The sequence below is a fragment of the Lissotriton vulgaris genome, chromosome 6 (genome assembly GCF_964263255.1).
Source record: "Lissotriton vulgaris chromosome 6, aLisVul1.2, whole genome shotgun sequence".
In the NCBI taxonomy this organism is placed as follows: domain Eukaryota; kingdom Metazoa; phylum Chordata; class Amphibia; order Caudata; family Salamandridae; genus Lissotriton; species Lissotriton vulgaris.
This window is the reverse complement of record NC_141694.1, coordinates 161,031,165-161,051,120: the sequence shown is the minus strand read 5'-3', so window position 1 is coordinate 161,051,120 and position 19,956 is coordinate 161,031,165. Positions and strand designations below refer to the sequence as shown.

The 19,956-nt window shown below is 45.1% G+C and overlaps 1 protein-coding gene across 1 annotated transcript in view; it reads right to left on the bottom strand.

Annotated features, from left to right (window-relative positions):
* PKHD1 (PKHD1 ciliary IPT domain containing fibrocystin/polyductin) overlaps positions 1–19,956 on the bottom strand; it is a 2,083,594-nt gene that overhangs the window by 2,019,001 nt on the left and 44,637 nt on the right. The window contains exon 2 of the mRNA XM_086926200.1: positions 904–1,048. Within this exon, the coding sequence (XP_086782326.1) occupies positions 904–958 (55 nt within the window). The 5' untranslated portion in view covers positions 959–1,048. The remainder of the gene's footprint in view (positions 1–903; positions 1,049–19,956) is intronic.

Genomic DNA, 19,956 nt, shown 5'->3' with positions numbered 1-19,956 from the left:
AAGTGATGTACTTGTTCTTTACTGCTAGTCATCTGAGCAGGATGAGATTGACCATTTATTCCATTGGGTATTTCCTTGGGGGATTGAGTAATTGTAGGCTGGTTTTTGATGATCTAGAGTCGCTGCCTCTGTCACCGGCTCAGGGTTTATGGCAGCAGTCACAGCAGTCAAAAAGAGAGAAAAACAAAGAAAGAGAGAGAGACTGGAAAGAAAGAGAAGAGGAAAAGATAATGGGGCTAGTATGAACATTTTTACAGGAGCTGATGTGAAATGTTTTGCCTGTGATGGTTTTTGTTCTCTGTCCATCCCTGTGTCAAAAGGTACCACCAATATTTTTAACTACAGAGGGTTGTCTTCACATTATTCCCTATTTTCCTCAACCTCAGCAAAGTCCATTGTAACACTAACCATCCAAATCACATCTTGACCCGTACAATGGGATTTATGCTACTTTTAACCTAAGACTACACATTATGTAGAACTATTCATTCACAAGTATATCTTTCGCAAAGTTTCCTGAGCAACATGTTTCAGGAGAAGAAAATTGTCTCAGAAATAGATCTTCCACCAAACCATATGTCTAGCAGTGAAGAGTATATTTATTATTAAAAGTCACAAAGCTAAGATGTTTTCCACTCTAAAATCATGAGAACCAAACCACTACATCATAGTGACATAATTGATATGCCTCGTCAACAGTATAAATGTTCAGCAACTAACGCTTAGCAGTGTAATTTGTAAGGAGTACATAAGAGATGAGCTAAAAAAGCAGAGAGAAATAAATCAAATTAGTCTAAAATCACATAATTTCATTGAGGGAGGAAACTAAAATATGTATATGTATATATGTTTCTGCCCACCAAACCAAATATTCCTCCTAATGAAGAAAACCTTAGCCCATACCTGTGAGATGTAGCATTGTCAAGGTAAGGAGTGAGAGCAGTAATGTAGATTCCATCACTGGCCTGATGATTCCTTGCAACAAGGATTCGGGAAGTTCCTTTAGATTGACCTCCTCTTTCCCCAGGCTGAGCACGTTCTTTTAATTCTGAAAACAAATGTTTAAATTAATCGCAGAATATATTACAGTCTAAGTCCTGTATCGTGTACTACTCTTTCTTTTGTGAAAAGGCATTTCCCTTTTGGTCAACCTTTTACAATGGTTGCATTATCCCCTCCAAGTAACTATCGACCATGAGCAGTGATGAGAGATAACAGACAACTCAATATTCCCAGTAACATAATTCTCCAGTCCTCAGATTTCAATTAACAATTAATGCTTTGAAGGGGATTTCAGTCTCAGTGTGCTTCAATCAAACTATTTGGACTAAAGCACTAGACTAAGTTTTATTGTAAAATAAAAACCACCACTACAATAAGGTGCATTTGATGACAGACAGGAATTTAATAATTCTACTAAAAGTAGGGAAATCAGCATTAAAAGTGAGTTTGAGGACCAATTCCATAATACTCACTGAACCCCATCACTCCCTTGCCTAAAAGCAATAACTGGTGGCCTTGAGAGGAAGCGCTTCTTGCTCTGGCAAGGACAAAACGTACTTTGCAGCAAGTAGCACACTACTCAGGAAGCCAAGGGTAGTGGTTGATCAAGTAGGTATTGTTGGTTATTAGGATTACTCTTGTGCTCTCCAGCAACACATTCAATGCATTTATTCCAGTTTCTTTGTGGTAGATTAATACAGTGGACACATGTATTTTTTTAACAGGGAGGAAGCAGGGGCACACATGCACCGCACACATACACACTCATACTCATGCATTCACACATGCATGCATACACACACATCCATTCACAACACTCACTCCCAAATATTAATACATTCACGCACACACCAAACATTTAAAATAAAAGCAGACCATCTTGTGCATCTCTGCCTTGGAGACCCCAGGAGGATTGGACAGCTGCCTTCTCTCTTTGGCTGACCTTAAGTCAGCCAATGAGGGAAGGCCACAGTCCCAAGTCTTAGAGGTCCGAGGAGGGTTGGGACTGCTGCCTTCCCTCAATGACCCCAACCCACTCTGTTACAAGGTGTCAATGATTGACACTCGGCCCTCAGCACTTCAGGGTTTAGAACTAAAGCTCCCAGGTTCGAGGCAATCAGTGATGCTGCCCCTCGTCTTGGGGAGGGCCTCAAGGTGCTTTGCCAGACTTCAGGGGCTGCGACTTCTTCAATTCAGGGAACCTGGACAATTAGCGCATGTCTAGTTCCTGGCCAACTGACCTGAAAATAAAGTGTCTGTCAGGCTGACCTTTGCTCAGCTTGCCTTGCAGGACTGGCCTGGAAGGGCAACACAGAGTTTACACGGCTTGTGGTGGCCCCAGGAGAGTGGGATCTCCGCCATTTATTTATTTAGCTGTTTTATAGCGCGCTCCATTACTACCAGAGTATCCTGGCACGAAAAGAAAAACAAGCAAGTGGCCGTCTGAAAGGAATAATAAAAACTAATAGGCAATTCCAAAAAGATGAGTTTTTAGTGCTTTCTTAAAAGAGACGAAATTTTCAATCAATCTCAAGGAAAGGGGAAGAGAATTCCAAGTCCGAGCTGCGACAACAGCATGTTCCAAGGTGCTGGGGGAGCTGCTGGATAGGCGCAGGCTCCACCCAGCACATAGAGGAGTCCCTCCCTAGGTGTCCTGGGGATTTGCAAAGAATGATCCCTCAAGGGCTCAGTCAACAGTTAACACCTTCTGGGCTGGAACTTTTGTTCTTCAGCTGAGGGTGTTGTGATAAGTGCCTTAAGGAGTGAAGTGCTGAGGGGTGGATGTCTGGAAAAGGCATCCCCAGGAGGTGAAGAGGTGTAATTGCACCAGAAATGCTTTTACTAATGTTATTTCTTTTAGAGGGACTGAAGGTACTAGTGTAAGGTGATGTTATAAACAAAGTGGGGTTCTATTGTCAGACATTCCTGCTAGGGTGTCTGGCTGTATATGCATAATCCTGTGATTATCTGGAATGCCTTTAGGGGCTCTAATTGCAATGCATTTTTAATGCTATCCAAATGTTATGAGAACTATCATTCGAAAGTGGTGCTTAAACATGTATTTTTTCTGCTGCTGTTAGGTGAGGAACAACCCAGACTGTTAGCCCTTAAGATGTAGAGGTGCATACTTTATCGTCAGTAGGAGATGTTCAGTCAGGGTTATGTGTCACCAAGGCAAGTGTACCCAATTTTCTAATCCTGGTTGACGTAATGAGGTGGTTTGACACTGGGATGGTGCCAGTGTGCAGGGCCCTCGCTCCAGGTCACTGCATTAAGGTAAGATGATGTGCATACATGGGAGTGGTGGTACTAGACCCCACTTCCCCTGTGGGAGGGGTGGAGATGTTAAGCAATGTCACAAAGTAATTCCAACATCTTCTGTATATTTGTAAATTGGTGCATAGTACTGAGTAGTGTATATGTTTAATAAATGTTCTCTTACTTTTATAAAGCAAAGCACAGACTGGACAATCAATTATTGAGTGTTATTGGTGCACACCTGAAAATGGCGATTGCTAGCGCACACCACCTCCCTTGAGTAAGCCTCAGACTGATCCACAACGCTACCGTCTGAGAGTCAGGGTCTACACTTGGGTGTTTGGTTCCCAGTGAAGGACAAATGTAGTCATGTTATTTGTGCAGGCCTCACAGATGCTGCCTCGTTATCCAACAAAGAGGAAGTTTCTTGAAGGTACTTGCCTTCTGGTTATTTACTGATACACATCTGTTTTTCTGCACCAATAACTCTGCTGCTACTCCTGCCTTTTGCCGAGTGGAAGAAAGGATCATAACTCACATGTTGCATCAGCTCAACCTCGCTGTTAGTGCTTCTCTAAGCTATGGTTTGGATGGCCCTGAAGATTGTCTGAGGGTAGAAAATTGTACTTCAAAGATGGGACTCTTACTACTACCTTTCTTCCAGCTGTGCTGGGAAACTGAAGAAACAAAGCCAGCAGTGACTGTCCTAGGAGAAAGTCTAAAGGGAAGTTTGGCATGGCTGTGAAAACTTGCGATCTTATGGGCCAGTCACTCCTTCTGCTGACCACTGTCATTTGCACTATAATGTGCATGCACCACGAAAACTCAAATATTCATAAAGTAGAAGCTAACACCACAAAACCAATGATACCATTCAGATGTAACATGCTGCGATTACATCAATTTTTCAGGGATGAGAGCAACTCATTTTGAGGAAATATAATTTTTGATCGAGTAGTGTTCCCCAGCGAGTACCCCACCGTCTCCATGTACTAGCTTGCAGTGCATGTTATTTCCCTCCTGTGCCAGCTACGAAGACGCAAATACATTTGCGTCCATCTTTAACTTGTCCTCTTTCAGATCCGCCATGAACGGATTGAATATTCAGTTCCTATATATGTCGTGCCACCGTCTTTTTGTGGTACACTTTACACGTTTTTCAGCTCTGGCGAAGTAGGCCCAGAATATGCCATTGAGCCTTTTTCTTCGAGTTCTCTCCTGCTTTCTGACTCCGAGGGCCTCAGTCCAGGCTACCTCTGTACCAGTGGCCCCCACCTTACTCCTTGCGCGGCTCCGGCGCATAGCCTAACCTCTGCCTGCCAAGACTGTAGTCAACCTTCGAATTATCTGCTCCACTCCTCGAAAACACATTCCTGTCTCGTAGCTCAAGTAAACATCCTCCCAGCTGCAGGAGCAGAGGGCCCGGTTCTTCTGTCTCCGTGCAAGTAATTCATAGACTCCGTTGCCATGGTAGGCCCATGCCCCCTCACCCCGCATACCAACACGTAGACGCATACATGCAGACAGTATAGAGTAGCCTCCGCCCGAGAGACCTTTTCCCTTCCAGACACTACTGTTCCTTAAACATACGATACCAGATACAATTTGGGATTAGGTTGATCTGACATCCCAGACTTATGTCTACACTTATGTCTACACTTGTAGTGCTAAATGTCAAGTCCTTTCACCTTCTGGTTATACGTCAGACCCACGTCAAGCTGCTGCGCGCGCATCTCTGCCATGTATTTCTGCTGACATTGCAGGATTCTCCTATGGATCCACCTACTTGTGACCTCATGACAAGTGACGTTTCTAGTGTACGCCTTCATGCACGCCCATTGTACCGCCTTTTTGATGACGTTTCCATGTTTTATCTCTTCTTTTCCAGCTGTTACGCCTACTATATGCTCATACATTGTAATGCATTGACTATATATATGTACCTCTGTAAACAATATGTTGTCTGTCTGCCCCTTCCTGAACCTGTGTGGTGATGGAATGGTTATGCCACCTTGGCTCGAGCCAATAACCCAATTCCTTTTACAGGAATAAAACCCTTTTGAGTTTACCTCAATATCCCGGATTTTGCCTCTTATTTTTCTGAGTTATTCTTATTGATTATTGATAGCAAATTAAGTATAGGTAATCGATTTTACCACAGTTCTGGCGCCCGAATAGGGACCCCTCCCCCACCCCACGCGCCGGTGGTGCGTTGCAGGCCTAGCCCCCTGCCACAGCCGGACGGACAACTACGCGTACCCGCAGGATTTCCTGTATCTCCCTCAGGCCAACGGAGGTGACTGAGGCTGCGATCGACACCCAGACGAGGCGGTGAGGAGTGCGGAGGATCCCGACCTGAGCCTAGCTGAGAGAGCAAGATCCGTGGTATACCGAGGCCCACCAGAATCCGAAGTTCCGAAGTATCTGCGTCAAGTCCGAATCCAGTCCGTGTCGAGTCCAGTCCAGAGTTTCCGAGGCCTTCTGTTTCCGTGCTTCCTGGTGAGTACCGTTGCTAGGGACGCATCCTGACGTGCGCATTAGTTTGTGCCGGTCAAATCGGGTTCGGGTACACGAGCCTGTTCTGCACTGTTTAGCAGTGTATCTGTACTGTATAGCAGTATATCTAGTCTGCACCTGTATAAGGTGTATCTGTGCCGTTTAGCGGTACATCCTATTGTACTCGTCACTGTTACCTATTAATGTGATTCGTTCCTGAAATGTTTTAATGTGTCATTCAAATGTCGTGGTATGAGTGAATGTTCGATTTTCATTGTTGTGCTTAGACGTGTCTTATGTATAGTGTGTTCATATCCGAATACGAATCAAGTAGCCTGATTTCAGAATGCCGTTGTTCTCCAAACTAAGACAATTAAAAACCCGCAAAGGGGTTCTAGAAGAAGCTGTTCCCATTCCACCTAGGGACACTCCAGGGTACTTTATGTACCATAAACACGGCCTAGATGCTGTTTTATTTCTCGACTTATGGGTAGACTACACTAAAGAACTGTCAGAGAATCAGAGATGGCCCGCTGCAGGGACATGGGATGCAGATTGCATCATGAGAGTAGAAGAAGCATTATGGAAAAAGAAAGCCAGACAGTCACAGAAAGATGCCATCGAGTTATAGCGTAAAGAGTCGCATAGGCGCACAGAAAAAGCTCACAGATTAGAAGAAAAGAGTAAGGAGGAACCCGACAAGGTTCGAGAAGACGCATTAGTTGAGGAAGGTATCAGAGTAAAATTAGAACAAGTAGACAGACAGCGCAATACGCTTATGAATGGCATGTTCCCCATCCTATCAAAAGGCTTGCCTAAGGCCTCTCCAGAAATACCAAAGGACCTACCAACCCCATTGCTCCCGACTAAAACGCACCCGAGGACAGCAAAGGACGTTTTCCTTTCTTCCTACTTAGATGATGTTCCTCCCACCTATGTTAATACCCCAGTGCCTGCGCCCTTGCCTGTGCCAGGGCCTGTGCCTAACGGTCAGAACCCTTATGCTCTTCCTCCCCGACAAGCTACTCCTCCCCGGAATCCTCCTCCTGATCTACCTCCTCCTACTCCCCGTGATACAGATCTGACTAACCCTTTCGGAGCCGGTGCCTCAGGAGGCGCGTCCGGAGGGGCAGGTTACCAGACTCCGCCACCAAACCATCGCCTGAGTCTTAGAGAAATAGCGCAACAGCGTACACCTAGAACAGATATTACATTTTATGGAGATCGCCTTACAGATTGTAGATATGATCCTGTACCCGGTAAAAAGAATGACGTGGACATGTTACTTGCATCAGTACGTTTACGACGAGTCACGAATTTCCTGATGTCATTGCCTGAAATGACAGATCACTTAGATCGAATATATAAGTTTGTGCAGACAGGAGTAGGGCCTGAAAGCATTAAGGAGGCCATGGCCCATCAGAAAGTGGATACTAAAGCCAAGTTATTACGGTTTCTTATAAACTGTTTTATTCGAGAAGCAGATAGGCCGGGTACGGACCTGGAATCTTTGAAAGCGCTCCACAGATGGGGCCGACATATAGCCGATGGACTGCATGACAAAGAAGCCTGTATAGATAACATGTACCGAAGAATCAGAACTGCAATAATTAAGATGCACGAGAAAAGACAGCCCGTACCGGAAGTAGATTCCGACAAACATGAATCCACAGAGGAGGAGGCAGAGGAAGAACCAGAGACACTAGCACAAGCACAGTCACCAGTCAGAGAAATGGTAGCGTATGTAGGTAAAGGAAGACCGTTTAATAATTCGATGCGCCCAGTGCGCCCAGAATGTAAAAGAATATATCAGGAAGCCATGTGTAATCCTAAAACACCCGAACACCTATTCCAAGCCACCGACCGAGTACTTCAAGAGCGCATGGGGTATCATGTACTTGACTCTATGGATGAACAAGAATTAGCCAGGTCAGCCGTGCAATGGGCTGATAGTTCTGAGAAATATGGTGATGATGCGTTAGCGCATACGTTCCTGAACTTGACACCGAGTGAGCAGCGTTTAGCTGGTATGTACATGATACAGCATCTGCTTTTGTTATATAAAAGCCAACATTCTGATCCAGGTCCCCTGCGCGATATACTAATAGAACTGGTCACGAACAGATGGAAAGGTCTAAGTACTGACCTGATTAAGGTAATTCTAGAACACCGCCACAAGTATGATACATTCTTATGTCCACAGATTAACGCAGCACCTGTTATGGAACGAAAGACCATGTATTACATGGATAGACAGAATCCGTTGCGAGAAGTGCACCCCGTACAGAACGCAGACCACACGCTTAGACGCGTGTTCGTGTATACTCCTGTAACTAAAATGGAATTATTGGAAATGAAGAAATTAGTACCCAGTCACGATAAAGACCCTGCAGGTTTTCACCGCGAAATAAAGGATATGTTATTAATGGGCGATTACACTTATCCCGACCTCATGAAAATACTGAAAGTATTACTGCCTCCAGGCATATATGAGAAACTCAAAGAAAAAGAGTGGGAGGTGGGTGATGCAAAGATTGATTGGGTTGCATTACAAGATGAAGAGAATACCCGAGTGCCAGGCCTAGGGCTTGGAGATAAAGTAAAAACGTTACCAGGTTTGTTAGTACAAGTGTTGCCACGTTTATTGAGTACGAAAAAGGAAGATTGGGGGGCAATTTCAGCATGCAAACAGAAACCTGATGAAGACACTAGTGATTTTTATACACGATTTGAGAAATGTTTTGGTATTAACAGTGGTCTGAAAGCAAGTAGCGAGTCATATCCACATCTTTTTGTAACGAAATTAGTCGAGAATTCCTTACCCCAGGTCAAGAATAGAGTACTGAAAGTAGAAAGCACTTGGCAAGCTAATACCCCTTCGCAAATGTTACAAATGTTACAGTATCACCAGAATAGAGTTAGAGAAGAACACGAACATGAACAGAGACGTATGAAAGATACGAAAATGAAAATGTTAGTTGCACAGTCGGTTCCTGCTGATGGTCAGAAGAAGGGTGCGAACCAATCTAGTAATTCGTCAGCTCCCGTAAAGGGTTTATGTAATTATTGTAAGCAGCCAGGTCATTATATAAATGAATGTGCCGTTTTGAAGCATAATATTGCCACGGGCAAGACTAAAGAGAGACCACGTCCTCCTAGACAAGATCAGACTTCTCAACAAGTACCCCAGAACACACAGCAGATCGCACCCATGCCAGCTCCTTCACAGACAGTAGCGATACCTCAGCAACAGCCCATTACTGCGACACAAACCACGACACAGCAAATGTATCAGTATGCACAGAACGATTACCCTGATTACCAACGATACACATGAAACAGCCTAGAGAGTGAATTCCGCTTGCCTCTTATTGAAGTTCCTGTAGATCAGAATGGTCCTTATGTACATAGTCAAGTTTTAGGGAAAGACAGAAAGTTTCTCATTGACACAGGGGCAAGCAGAACCACGATAAGTCACAATGAAGTACCAGGGGCACCCCTCTCAGGCTCACAGAACGTGTCCCTCGGATTTTCAGGAAAACCAATTATCAACGAAGTATCACAACCCCTCCCTCTTGCAGTAGGTCCTCTGACACGGACTACAGACTTATTGCTCACGAAATCATGTCCAGAAAATCTATTAGGCATAAAAACACTGAAAGCTCTAGGAGCCATTATTTGTTGTTCTCCCGAGGGAGTACGATTATTTTTGCGAGATTTCAAAGGCCATTATGTATTGAGAGATATGGATCCCCGACTACAGAACGTCCCTGCCCACCTGTGGGCGCAGGGCCCCACTGATGTAGGTTGCATGCACATTACCCCGTATCGAGTCACACTTAAAGCAGGAGTGGTATTACCACGAATTCGACAATACAAGTTACCCCCAGATGCTGTAGTGGCTTTACTGAGAATCATTGACGAGCTAATCGCACAAGGAGTGGTTGTGGAAACCGACTCTAATGTGTGTAATTCTCCTATCATTCCTGTTCTCAAACGTACTGACCAAAATTCCCCACCTGTTTATCGATTGGTTATTGATTTGCGCGAATTGAACAAATGCATTGTACCACAGTACCCTGTGGTCCCAGATATCTCTTCGTTACTGACAGCCATTGATTCCGAAGCAGCGTTCTTTACTGTAATCGATCTCAAGAATGCTTTCTTCAGTGTCCCCATTGATCCGGAAAGCCAATATTTGTTCGGATTCAGTTTAAATGGACGATCTTTTAAATTTGCCCGTGCACCTCAAGGATTCACAGAAAGCCCCAGCATCTATAGTCAAGCATTGAAAAAACAACTAGACAGTATCCACATGCCAGTTCACACTGCTCTGCTTCAGTATGTCGATGATCTGCTGATCACCGCTCGAAGCGAACCCGAATGCGAAAATGCATCTTTGATTGTTTTGAACTTCCTGGCTGACAAGGGACACAAGGTGTCTCCTTCGAAGCTACAATTCTGTGTTCAGCAAGTTGTGTACCTGGGTCACTTGCTGTCCAAAGTGGGGAGACAGCTCACACCTGATCGCATTCAGTTAATTGTTAACATGATGCCACCCAGAACACAAAAGGAGGTACGGGCCTTTATAGGCCTCACCTCATACTGTAGACAATGGATTCCCCAATATGCATTTCTAGCAAAGCCACTCATTCAGTTAACAACACAGGAGGCAGCGACTTCGTCTGTCCTCCCTTGGACTCAGGAACATACACAAGCTTTTGAGAACTTAAAGAAAGCCTTATGTCAAGCACCTGTTTTAGCAACACCATGTTACAGTAAGCCTTTTACACTTTTTGTTACAGAACGTGAAGGTACTGCATTGTCAGTCCTTACCCAGGAACAAGCAGGTTCACACAAGCCTTGTGCTTATTTTTCCAGTACATTAGACCCAGTCGCACAAGCCCTTCCAGCATGTTTGAAATCAGTTGCAGCCACAGCTTTAGCAATCCGACAGAGTGATTCTATTGTGTTAGGTCATCCATTGACAGTACAGGTTCCACATTCTGTAGAAGTCCTTTTGAATCGGACTCAAACCCAACACCTGACCATAGCAAGATTGACAGGTTATGAATTGACATTGTTTCAGCCACACATCGAAATCAGACGCTGCAACACATTGAATCCTGCCACGTTATTGCCACTAAATGGAGTAGATCCATTGGCACATGATTGCATCGAAATTATCACTATCACAACAAAGCCCAGACAAGACTTAACAGATGTTCCGTTACCAGATCCAGACCTGACACTTTATGTGGATGGTTCATGTATGAGAACAAAGACAGGTGAATTAGTGGCAGCCTACGCTGTCACGACAGACACGGAAGTCATTGAAACAAACTGTATTGACACTTTGTCAGCCCAAGCAGCAGAGCTTATTGCTCTGACACAAGCATGTATACAAGCTAGGAATAAGAGAGTTAACATATATACTGATTCACGTTATGCATTCGGAGTCGTTCACGACTTTGGAGTTCTCTGGCGAGAAAGAGGTTACTTAACTTCTCACGGTGCCAACATCCAGCATGGTCCCCTCATTCAAGCTCTGTTAGATGCAATACATCTACCTACTGCAATCTCTATTATGAAATGCAAGGCACATACTAAGGTTACTGATGTCATTTCCCAGGGTAACGACCTGGCAGACCGAACAGCAAAGCAAACTGCTCAAAACCGAACTCATGTAACTGATCAGACACAAATAGGGGTACCAGCACACTGTATGACAGTTAGGGATCCCGCACATGATGTGATCGACATACAGTCACATGCAACACCAGATGAAATTAAGGAATGGACTAGACTAGGAGGGGTCCAAACAGACCAGGGATGGATGACGAAGGGAAAATCTACATGGTTTCTCCCCGATTCTATGGTACAAGTCATCATTAATACAATACATAGTCCCGCACACCTTGGAGAGAAAGCAATGCTAGACAGTATTCAACACATATGGTCCAATAAAAACTTACGGGCAGCAGCCAAACAGAAAGTGCGTACTTGCATGATTTGTGGTCAGTTCAATCCAGGTAAAAGCATCCCCGTAGAACAAGGTGGATTTCAGCCTCCCGATCACCCTTTTGAAGTCCTCCAGATGGATTATATCCAGATGGAACGGTGTCGAGGATTCAAGTATGTTCTCGTAGTCGTGTGTGCTCTTTCCCGATGGGTAGAGGCATACCCAGTTCCCGATTACACTGCTCCGACCACTGCCAAGCAGTTGGTTCGTGAATACTTCCCGCGGTATGGTTTGCCCCGTATCGTGTACTCAGATAATGGTCAGCCATTCTCATCCGAACTTGTGAAACATATTACACTTCTGTTAGGTTACCAGTGGAAGTTCCATTGTGTCCGGCATCCCGAGGCAGCAGGTCTCGTGGAGCGTCATAATCAAACACTGAAAATCCGACTTTCCAAGATCTGTAGAGATAAAGGTATAGACTGGATAGTTGCCTTGCCGGTCGCCCTCTTCTATATGAGGATGGTGGCCCATTCCCGTTCTGGACTATCCCCGTATGAAGTGGTCTTTGGTAGGCCACCGAATATGTGGGGGACGCCCATTCCGCGAAAAATAACTGATGTTGATTGTCTTATGCTGACAGATTACCTTGCCTCCTTGATGTCTGCACTACAATCTTGTCGTTCACAGGTAGCTGCAGCCTTTCCCGACAACACCGAGACGAAGCCCCATGAGGTGGTTCCTGGCGATTACGTCTACGTTAGGAATTTTGATCGGAAGAGCCCGCTGGAGCCCCGCTGGCAGTCGCCGAAGTTGGTTTTGCTTACAACAAGGACAGCGGTTAAGATAGAGGGCAGGAAGGGATGGCTGCATTCCAGCCACATTAAAAAATACTTTGGACTTCCTTCGGACTTGGACACTAAGCCCTGCCCTCCTCCACAAACTGACACGAAACTCCCTTTGGTTGAGAAAACTGCTTCAGAAATTTACAGACAAAAGTTACGATCTAGCAAGTCAGACAGTTTAATTGTTTAAGTCCTCCCCTAGGTGAATCGGTTAAATTAGTTTCTGACATGTATCCCCTAGATCGAGATAGAGAGACAGATAGACAAAGACAACATAAGAAAAAGGCGTATTGCAAATCACTTCGTAGTCGCTGTATAGTGACATTATTTGTTATGTTTTTTTTATGTTTGCTGGTTATCATTGCTGGTATTCTTCTACATATCTATTATCCTATATTCAAGCGTGCACAATCTACTTACAATGCTTCTACTGAACATTCTTTTAGTGACTTACCGCCTCATGAATTATCATATAGACTTGCGCTGCGCAACAACACTTTCATTAGTATGTTACATCACTCCCATCAGGCTACCAATGCTACTAATTGTTGGATATGTGGCAGACTCCCTCCTTACCAAGAAAACAAGGGTGTTTTGCCCCTTTTCCCGTACCCGTTCACTCATAATGGCACATGTGGTGCATGGTTTAAAATGCTCAATTCCTTGGTCTCTACTGCAGCTATTTATGAAGGTAACTGGGTTTGGGGTAACCTGAACTTAGTCCTGCTTAAGGTATGCTACCCTGACAAGGAGGGACTTCCCGTTGATACTGGAACTGATCTAGAAAACGAAGTATATGGGTTTTGGAAATTATACAGTCACTTTCATGATTTTATCTGTCGAATCCGAAGCTGCTCCTGTTCTACCCGCTATGGCAGTATTGCCTATTACTGGTGAACTATGTGTTCGCAAGAATGGTTCTGTACACGTAGGCCATAGTAAATGTACCACTGTAGTCGAATTTACTGATCATGGTAGATCCACGTTTAGGGCTTTACGTCATTCCTATTTTGTTTGTGGTCATACCGCATATGTCCGTTTGCCTTTAGACTGGGATGGCACCTGTTATATTGCATTCCTTCTGCCACCTGTTTTTCTAGCCCCTCCCGACTATCATAGAAATACCAATTTAGTAAAGCATAGATACAAGAGAGATCTCCCAATTGTCGATTATAAAGAAACTACATGGGAACAATATACAGATTTCAATAAAGGCTTCTTCCCCTACCTAGGTACTGTTTCAAATAGTAAACTAATCCGTAGATTAACCAGAACCCTCGAAGCAGTGGTACTTGAGACCGCTTCAGCTCTAGGTAACTTAACGGAGGAGCAGTCCGCCATGCGGGTTGTTGTTCTTCAAAATCGTCTTGTTATTGACGTCATCTTGGCAGATAGGGGTGGAGCTTGTAAGGTCATCGGGTCAAGCTGCTGTATTTTCATTCCTAATAACGCGCCAACCGTGTACAAGGCTATTACACGCCTCCATAAAATTGCGAGTTTAATTCATCAGACTCCAGGCACCTGGACTTGGTCCGGTTGGTTCTGGACAACGTTGTCAGCCTGGGGGTGGAAGATCCTATCCCTCCTAGGTATTGGTTTTCTTGTAGTATTCAGTTGTTGCCTGTGTATCCAATGTGGACCGGCAATTTGCGGCCTGTGTGCCACTTCATGTGTTCCAAGTTCAAGTTCCCATTCAAAGCGCATAAAGAAAGAAGAGCAAATGATGTTAAGTGAACAAGTCGATCAATTAATGAGAATCGATGTATCATGAAGGGTCCGTGGGGAACAAGGAGGGAATGAGGAAATATAATTTTTGATCGAGTAGTGTTCCCCAGCGAGTACCCCACCGTCTCCATGTACTAGCTTGCAGTGCATGTTATTTCCCTCCTGTGCCAGCTACGAAGACGCAAATACATTTGCGTCCATCTTTAACTTGTCCTCTTTCAGATCCGCCATGAACGGATTGAATATTCAGTTCCTATATATGTCGTGCCACCGTCTTTTTGTGGTACACTTTACACGTTTTTCAGCTCTGGCGAAGTAGGCCCAGAATATGCCATTGAGCCTTTTTCTTCGAGTTCTCTCCTGCTTTCTGACTCCGAGGGCCTCAGTCCAGGCTACCTCTGTACCAGTGGCCCCCACCTTACTCCTTGCGCGGCTCCGGCGCATAGCCTAACCTCTGCCTGCCAAGACTGTAGTCAACCTTCGAATTATCTGCTCCACTCCTCGAAAACACATTCCTGTCTCGTAGCTCAAGTAAACATCCTCCCAGCTGCAGGAGCAGAGGGCCCGGTTCTTCTGTCTCCGTGCAAGTAATTCATAGACTCCGTTGCCATGGTAGGCCCATGCCCCCTCACCCCGCATACCAACACGTAGACGCATACATGCAGACAGTATAGAGTAGCCTCCGCCCGAGAGACCTTTTCCCTTCCAGACACTACTGTTCCTTAAACATACGATACCAGATACAATTTGGGATTAGGTTGATCTGACATCCCAGACTTATGTCTACACTTATGTCTACACTTGTAGTGCTAAATGTCAAGTCCTTTCACCTTCTGGTTATACGTCAGACCCACGTCAAGCTGCTGCGCGCGCATCTCTGCCATGTATTTCTGCTGACATTGCAGGATTCTCCTATGGATCCACCTACTTGTGACCTCATGACAAGTGACGTTTCTAGTGTACGCCTTCATGCACGCCCATTGTACCGCCTTTTTGATGACGTTTCCATGTTTTATCTCTTCTTTTCCAGCTGTTACGCCTACTATATGCTCATACATTGTAATGCATTGACTATATATATGTACCTCTGTAAACAATATGTTGTCTGTCTGCCCCTTCCTGAACCTGTGTGGTGATGGAATGGTTATGCCACCTTGGCTCGAGCCAATAACCCAATTCCTTTTACAGGAATAAAACCCTTTTGAGTTTACCTCAATATCCCGGATTTTGCCTCTTATTTTTCTGAGTTATTCTTATTGATTATTGATAGCAAATTAAGTATAGGTAATCGATTTTACCACAATGAGTCACTCACTCAATGGTGAAAGAAACAGCTGGAAAAATTAAAATGGCATATGGATGTTTCAAAGATTGAGAGAGTCTCACTGTTCAAAAAAAAGTGGAAAATATTAATGATTTCAAAAGCATAGTGAACTTCAAAATCCAAAAGAATTTATTTATTTATTTATATGCTTTTATAGCGCAAGAATCGAGCCCGAAAGGGTTATCTCCGCGCTTTGACAGCAACAGGCTACGAAGGTACTGTATAGGCAGCAATCCTAAAATTATTTCTCCATAAACAGATTCGTTTTTAGCATTTTTCTAAAGGTGAGGTGATTGGAGATCTGTCTTAGGCTAAGGGGCAGGTTGTACCACAAGGCCGGCCCCACTGATGAGAGGGCTCGGCCGCCTTGTCCGGCTTTTTTAATGAAAGGTGGTTTGAGCAGGAGTAGGTTACTTGACCGTAATTCTCGTTCTGGTTTGTAGGGCTGGAATAGTTTGGCTAGGTATTTGGGGCCATTTCCAAATAAACACTTATGTACAGTGCAGCAAATTTTGAATTTAACCCGTTGGCGTATTGGGAGCCAGTGAAGTTTTTTCAACAGGGGTCCAGAAGATGTTCTGGGGGGGGCATTCAGAATCAATCTTGCCGCCGTGTTCTGGACCACCTGCAGGCGATTGATGGCATCCTCATTGGCCTGTATCAGAAGCCCATTGCAATAGTCAAGGCGACTTATTACAAGGGCTTGAACCAGAGTCTTTCTGTAGGTGTCAGGTAGCAGGGGGAAGACTCGCCTAAGTAATCCAATGGTGTGAAAACAAGCACCTGCAATTACATTTGCATGTTCTTTAAGATTTAAGTTTTGGTCTAGTTTCACACCCAGATTTTTGATGGTAGGTTTAGGAGAGGGCACAGGTCCCAAATCTTGGGGCCACCAATCAGGGGACCAAAGCATGCTAGCTTTTCCGAAACACATTACTTCGGTCTTCCCGACATTGCACTGGAGGTAGTTGGCAGCCATCCAGTTGGAGATGGCCCTCATACCTTCCGCAAAGTTTTCCCTAACATTAGGGTCAGGGGCATGGAAAGGGTAGAGGAGTTGAGTGTCGTCAGCGTACGACACTGGAGTGAATCCGTACTTCCTCACAATCTCAGCAAGGGGGGCCACATATACATTGAATAATGTGGGGCTTAGACATGAGCCCTGTGGCACCCCCTTAGTGAGCGCCCTAGAGATGGAATGGTAAGGGCCCATGCTGACAGATTGTGAGCGACCGGAGAGAAAGCTCTCCAACCATGCAAGTGCCTGACCTCTGATGCCCACTCCTTGTAGCCGGTTCAGCAAGAACTTATGAGAAACAGTATCGAAAGCAGCTGACAGGTCTAACAGCACCAGAATCATCGAGCCTCCTCTCTCCTGTGACATCTTGATGTTATCGGTCACGGAGAGGAGTGCAGATTCGGTGCTGTAGTTGGGCCTGAACCCGGATTGGGATTGGTCCAGGCCCCCTGTCGCTTCGATAAAGCTAGAGATCTGAGTGTTGATATGTTTCTCAGCCAGTTTGGTCAGGAGGGGCAAGAGAGAGATAGGGCGGAGGTTGGAGAGTTCAGTCCAGGGGCAGGTGGTATTTTTTCGTTTCGGGTTCACGGTTGCCTCTTTCCACTGTTGCGGGAGCTTACCTTCTTTAAAAGAAAGGTTAAGGATTTTAGTAATAGTAGGGCATAGTAATCTGCTCAGGTTATTGGTTAACCTAGCCGGGAGAAGATCACAAGGAGAGCCAGATTTTATGTTTTTCAGGAGTGTTTGAACTTCATTTTCTGTAACTTCTGGGATGATTTTAAATGTCTCCGAAGGGATTTCTTGACATAAGGTAGTGGAGTCTTCCGGATTATTAGGGTGCTTGGCCAAGATTTTATTGTAAATGGTGTCAATTTTGTCCTCAAAGAATTGGGAAATATTGTTGCATAGTTCTTGAGAGAAGGTATCCGGACTTTCGCATGCCAAGGGGTTGGTGAAGGTCTTGAGAATTTTATATAGTTCTCTGGTGGAGTTAGCAGCTTCATCAAGCTGAGAGCGCAGGCTGATTTTTCTAGCCTTTTTAATGGTATTATAGTAGGTGGATATGGCCTGCTGGTAGAGTGCCTTACTAGCAAGAGAGTGGTCCTTTCTCCATTGCTTTTCCAGTTTCCTACATCTTTGTTTCTCTGTTTTTAATGAGTCGGAATACCATATTTCTTTTTTGGTGGTCGGGGTTTTTTTAACAGTCTTTTGCGGGGCTAGAGAGTTTATGGTCTCTAGAAGAGAGCTATTTAATTTGGATAAAGCCAAATCGATGTCATCAGAATCGGAAATATTTGGCTCTTTCCAGGTTTGTTCAAAAGAGGTTGGAGTAATTTTGTGCCATGCTCTTTTAGTAATGCTCATAATGGCCGGGGTAGCAGGGGGTTTATCTAGTCTCAGGAAGGAAAATTCCAATATGCTGTGGTCAGACCAGCTGATGGATGTAGGAGGATGACAGTGTATTGAGGGGTGGTTGGTAAAGATCAAGTCCAATGTATGGCCTTTCCTGTGAGTAGGGCCACGGTTTCTGAGGTGAAGACCTAAGAGAGCCAGATCGGCAAGGAGAAGCTTGGTATCAGGATCATCAGCAATATCTGCATGGAAATTGAAATCTCCGAGAACAATAAAATTTTCTTTAGCTCTTAAGTGTGGGGCTAGTATTTCAGTTAAGGCGAGTGAGAAGCCAGCATTGGGGCCCGGAGGTCGATATACTAGGGCGCCTTTCCAGTGATCTTTAGTTTTGGTGTGAATTTTAAAAATCATGATTTCCATAGTCGGTAAATTAATTTGTTCCACTACCGTAATATGTATGTTTTCTTTAAAAATGATGGCAATTCCTCCACCAATTTTTATAGGGCGGTCTTGTCTTAAAATTTTATATCCTTGAGGGATACCCAGAGTTATGGATGAGAGGGTGTGAGGCTTCAGCCAGGTTTCCGTGAGGTTTGTGACTATGTCCAAATCTCTACGTGATGTCGGGGCAATGATCGAACATTCAGGAGAAAACTTTTCCAGCCTTTCGTTTTTACGGTGGTCTCATTGTCCCTAGCAGAGCAAGTAATAATGCTGTTGGAAGTGGCTTGGAATCTGCATAGGGGACAAGAAAACAGGCCCTCGGGAAAAGGCCAATTATCGCTGGCACACCTCTGTAATCCCGGAGGTTGGAGTGCTATCAAGGACTGCGAGGTGTAGCTAATGCGAGTGTCTTTAGTTGAGGCCATGGTGGAAAAGGCAAGCAGGGTAAGGTGAGAGGCCCCTGGCCCCGTCCTGTCGCGGACGGACGCAGACGGGCTTCTCTCTGGCGCGTCTCAGGTGCTTCACTGCGCGTGACCGCTGCGCGCTTGCTGTGACGAGGGGGCTAAATACCCTCAGGTGCAGCAACTAGAGCGCTGACCGCTCTGTCAAAGCGGAAGTGACCTAGCTCTGCCTGACCTGCCCTCCGCTCAACGGCACTGGTTGCCGAGTCGGACCGGGGCGGGCAGAACGTGAGATCGAGCCCAGGTTATTTACAATTGATTTTCTATCTTTTTCCCACAATAGCGAGTAGCGCTTTACTAGTGACAGATAAGCTACAAATATAGCGCAATTAAAATACGAGCATAAAAGCAAAGTAATGTTTCACATAACAACTTTAAAATCAATCGCTGTATAGTCAGTAGCTAGATACCTGGCGTCAGCGGGTCGGGGAGACGCTCTCACAGTCCCCCTACCGCAGTGCACCGCCAGTTCCTCGCTGCCTAAATACCCTCAGGTGCAGCAACTAGAGCGCTGACCGCTCTGTCAAAGCGGAAGTGACCTGGCTCTGCCTGACCCGCCCTCCGCTCAACGGCACTGGTTGCCGAGTCGGACCGGGGCGGGCAGAACGTGAGATCGAGCCCAGGTTATTTACAATTGATTTTCTATCTTTTTCCCACAATAGCGAGTAGCGCTTTACTAGTGACAGATAAGCTACAAATATAGCGCAATTAAAATACGAGCATAAAAGCAAAGTAATGTTTCACATAACAACTTTAAAATCAATCGCTGTATAGTCAGTAGCTAGGTACCTGGCGTCAGCGGGTCGGGGAGACGGTCTCACAGTCCCCCTACCGCAGTGCACCGCCAGTTCCTCGCTGCCTAAATACCCTCAGGTGCAGCAACTAGAGCGCTGACCGCTCTGTCAAAGCGGAAGTGACCTGGCTCTGCCTGACCCGCCCTCCGCTCAACGGCACTGGTTGCCGAGTCGGACCGGGGCGGGCAGAACGTGAGATCGAGCCCAGGTTATTTACAATTGATTTTCTATCTTTTTCCCACAATAGCGAGTAGCGCTTTACTAGTGACAGAT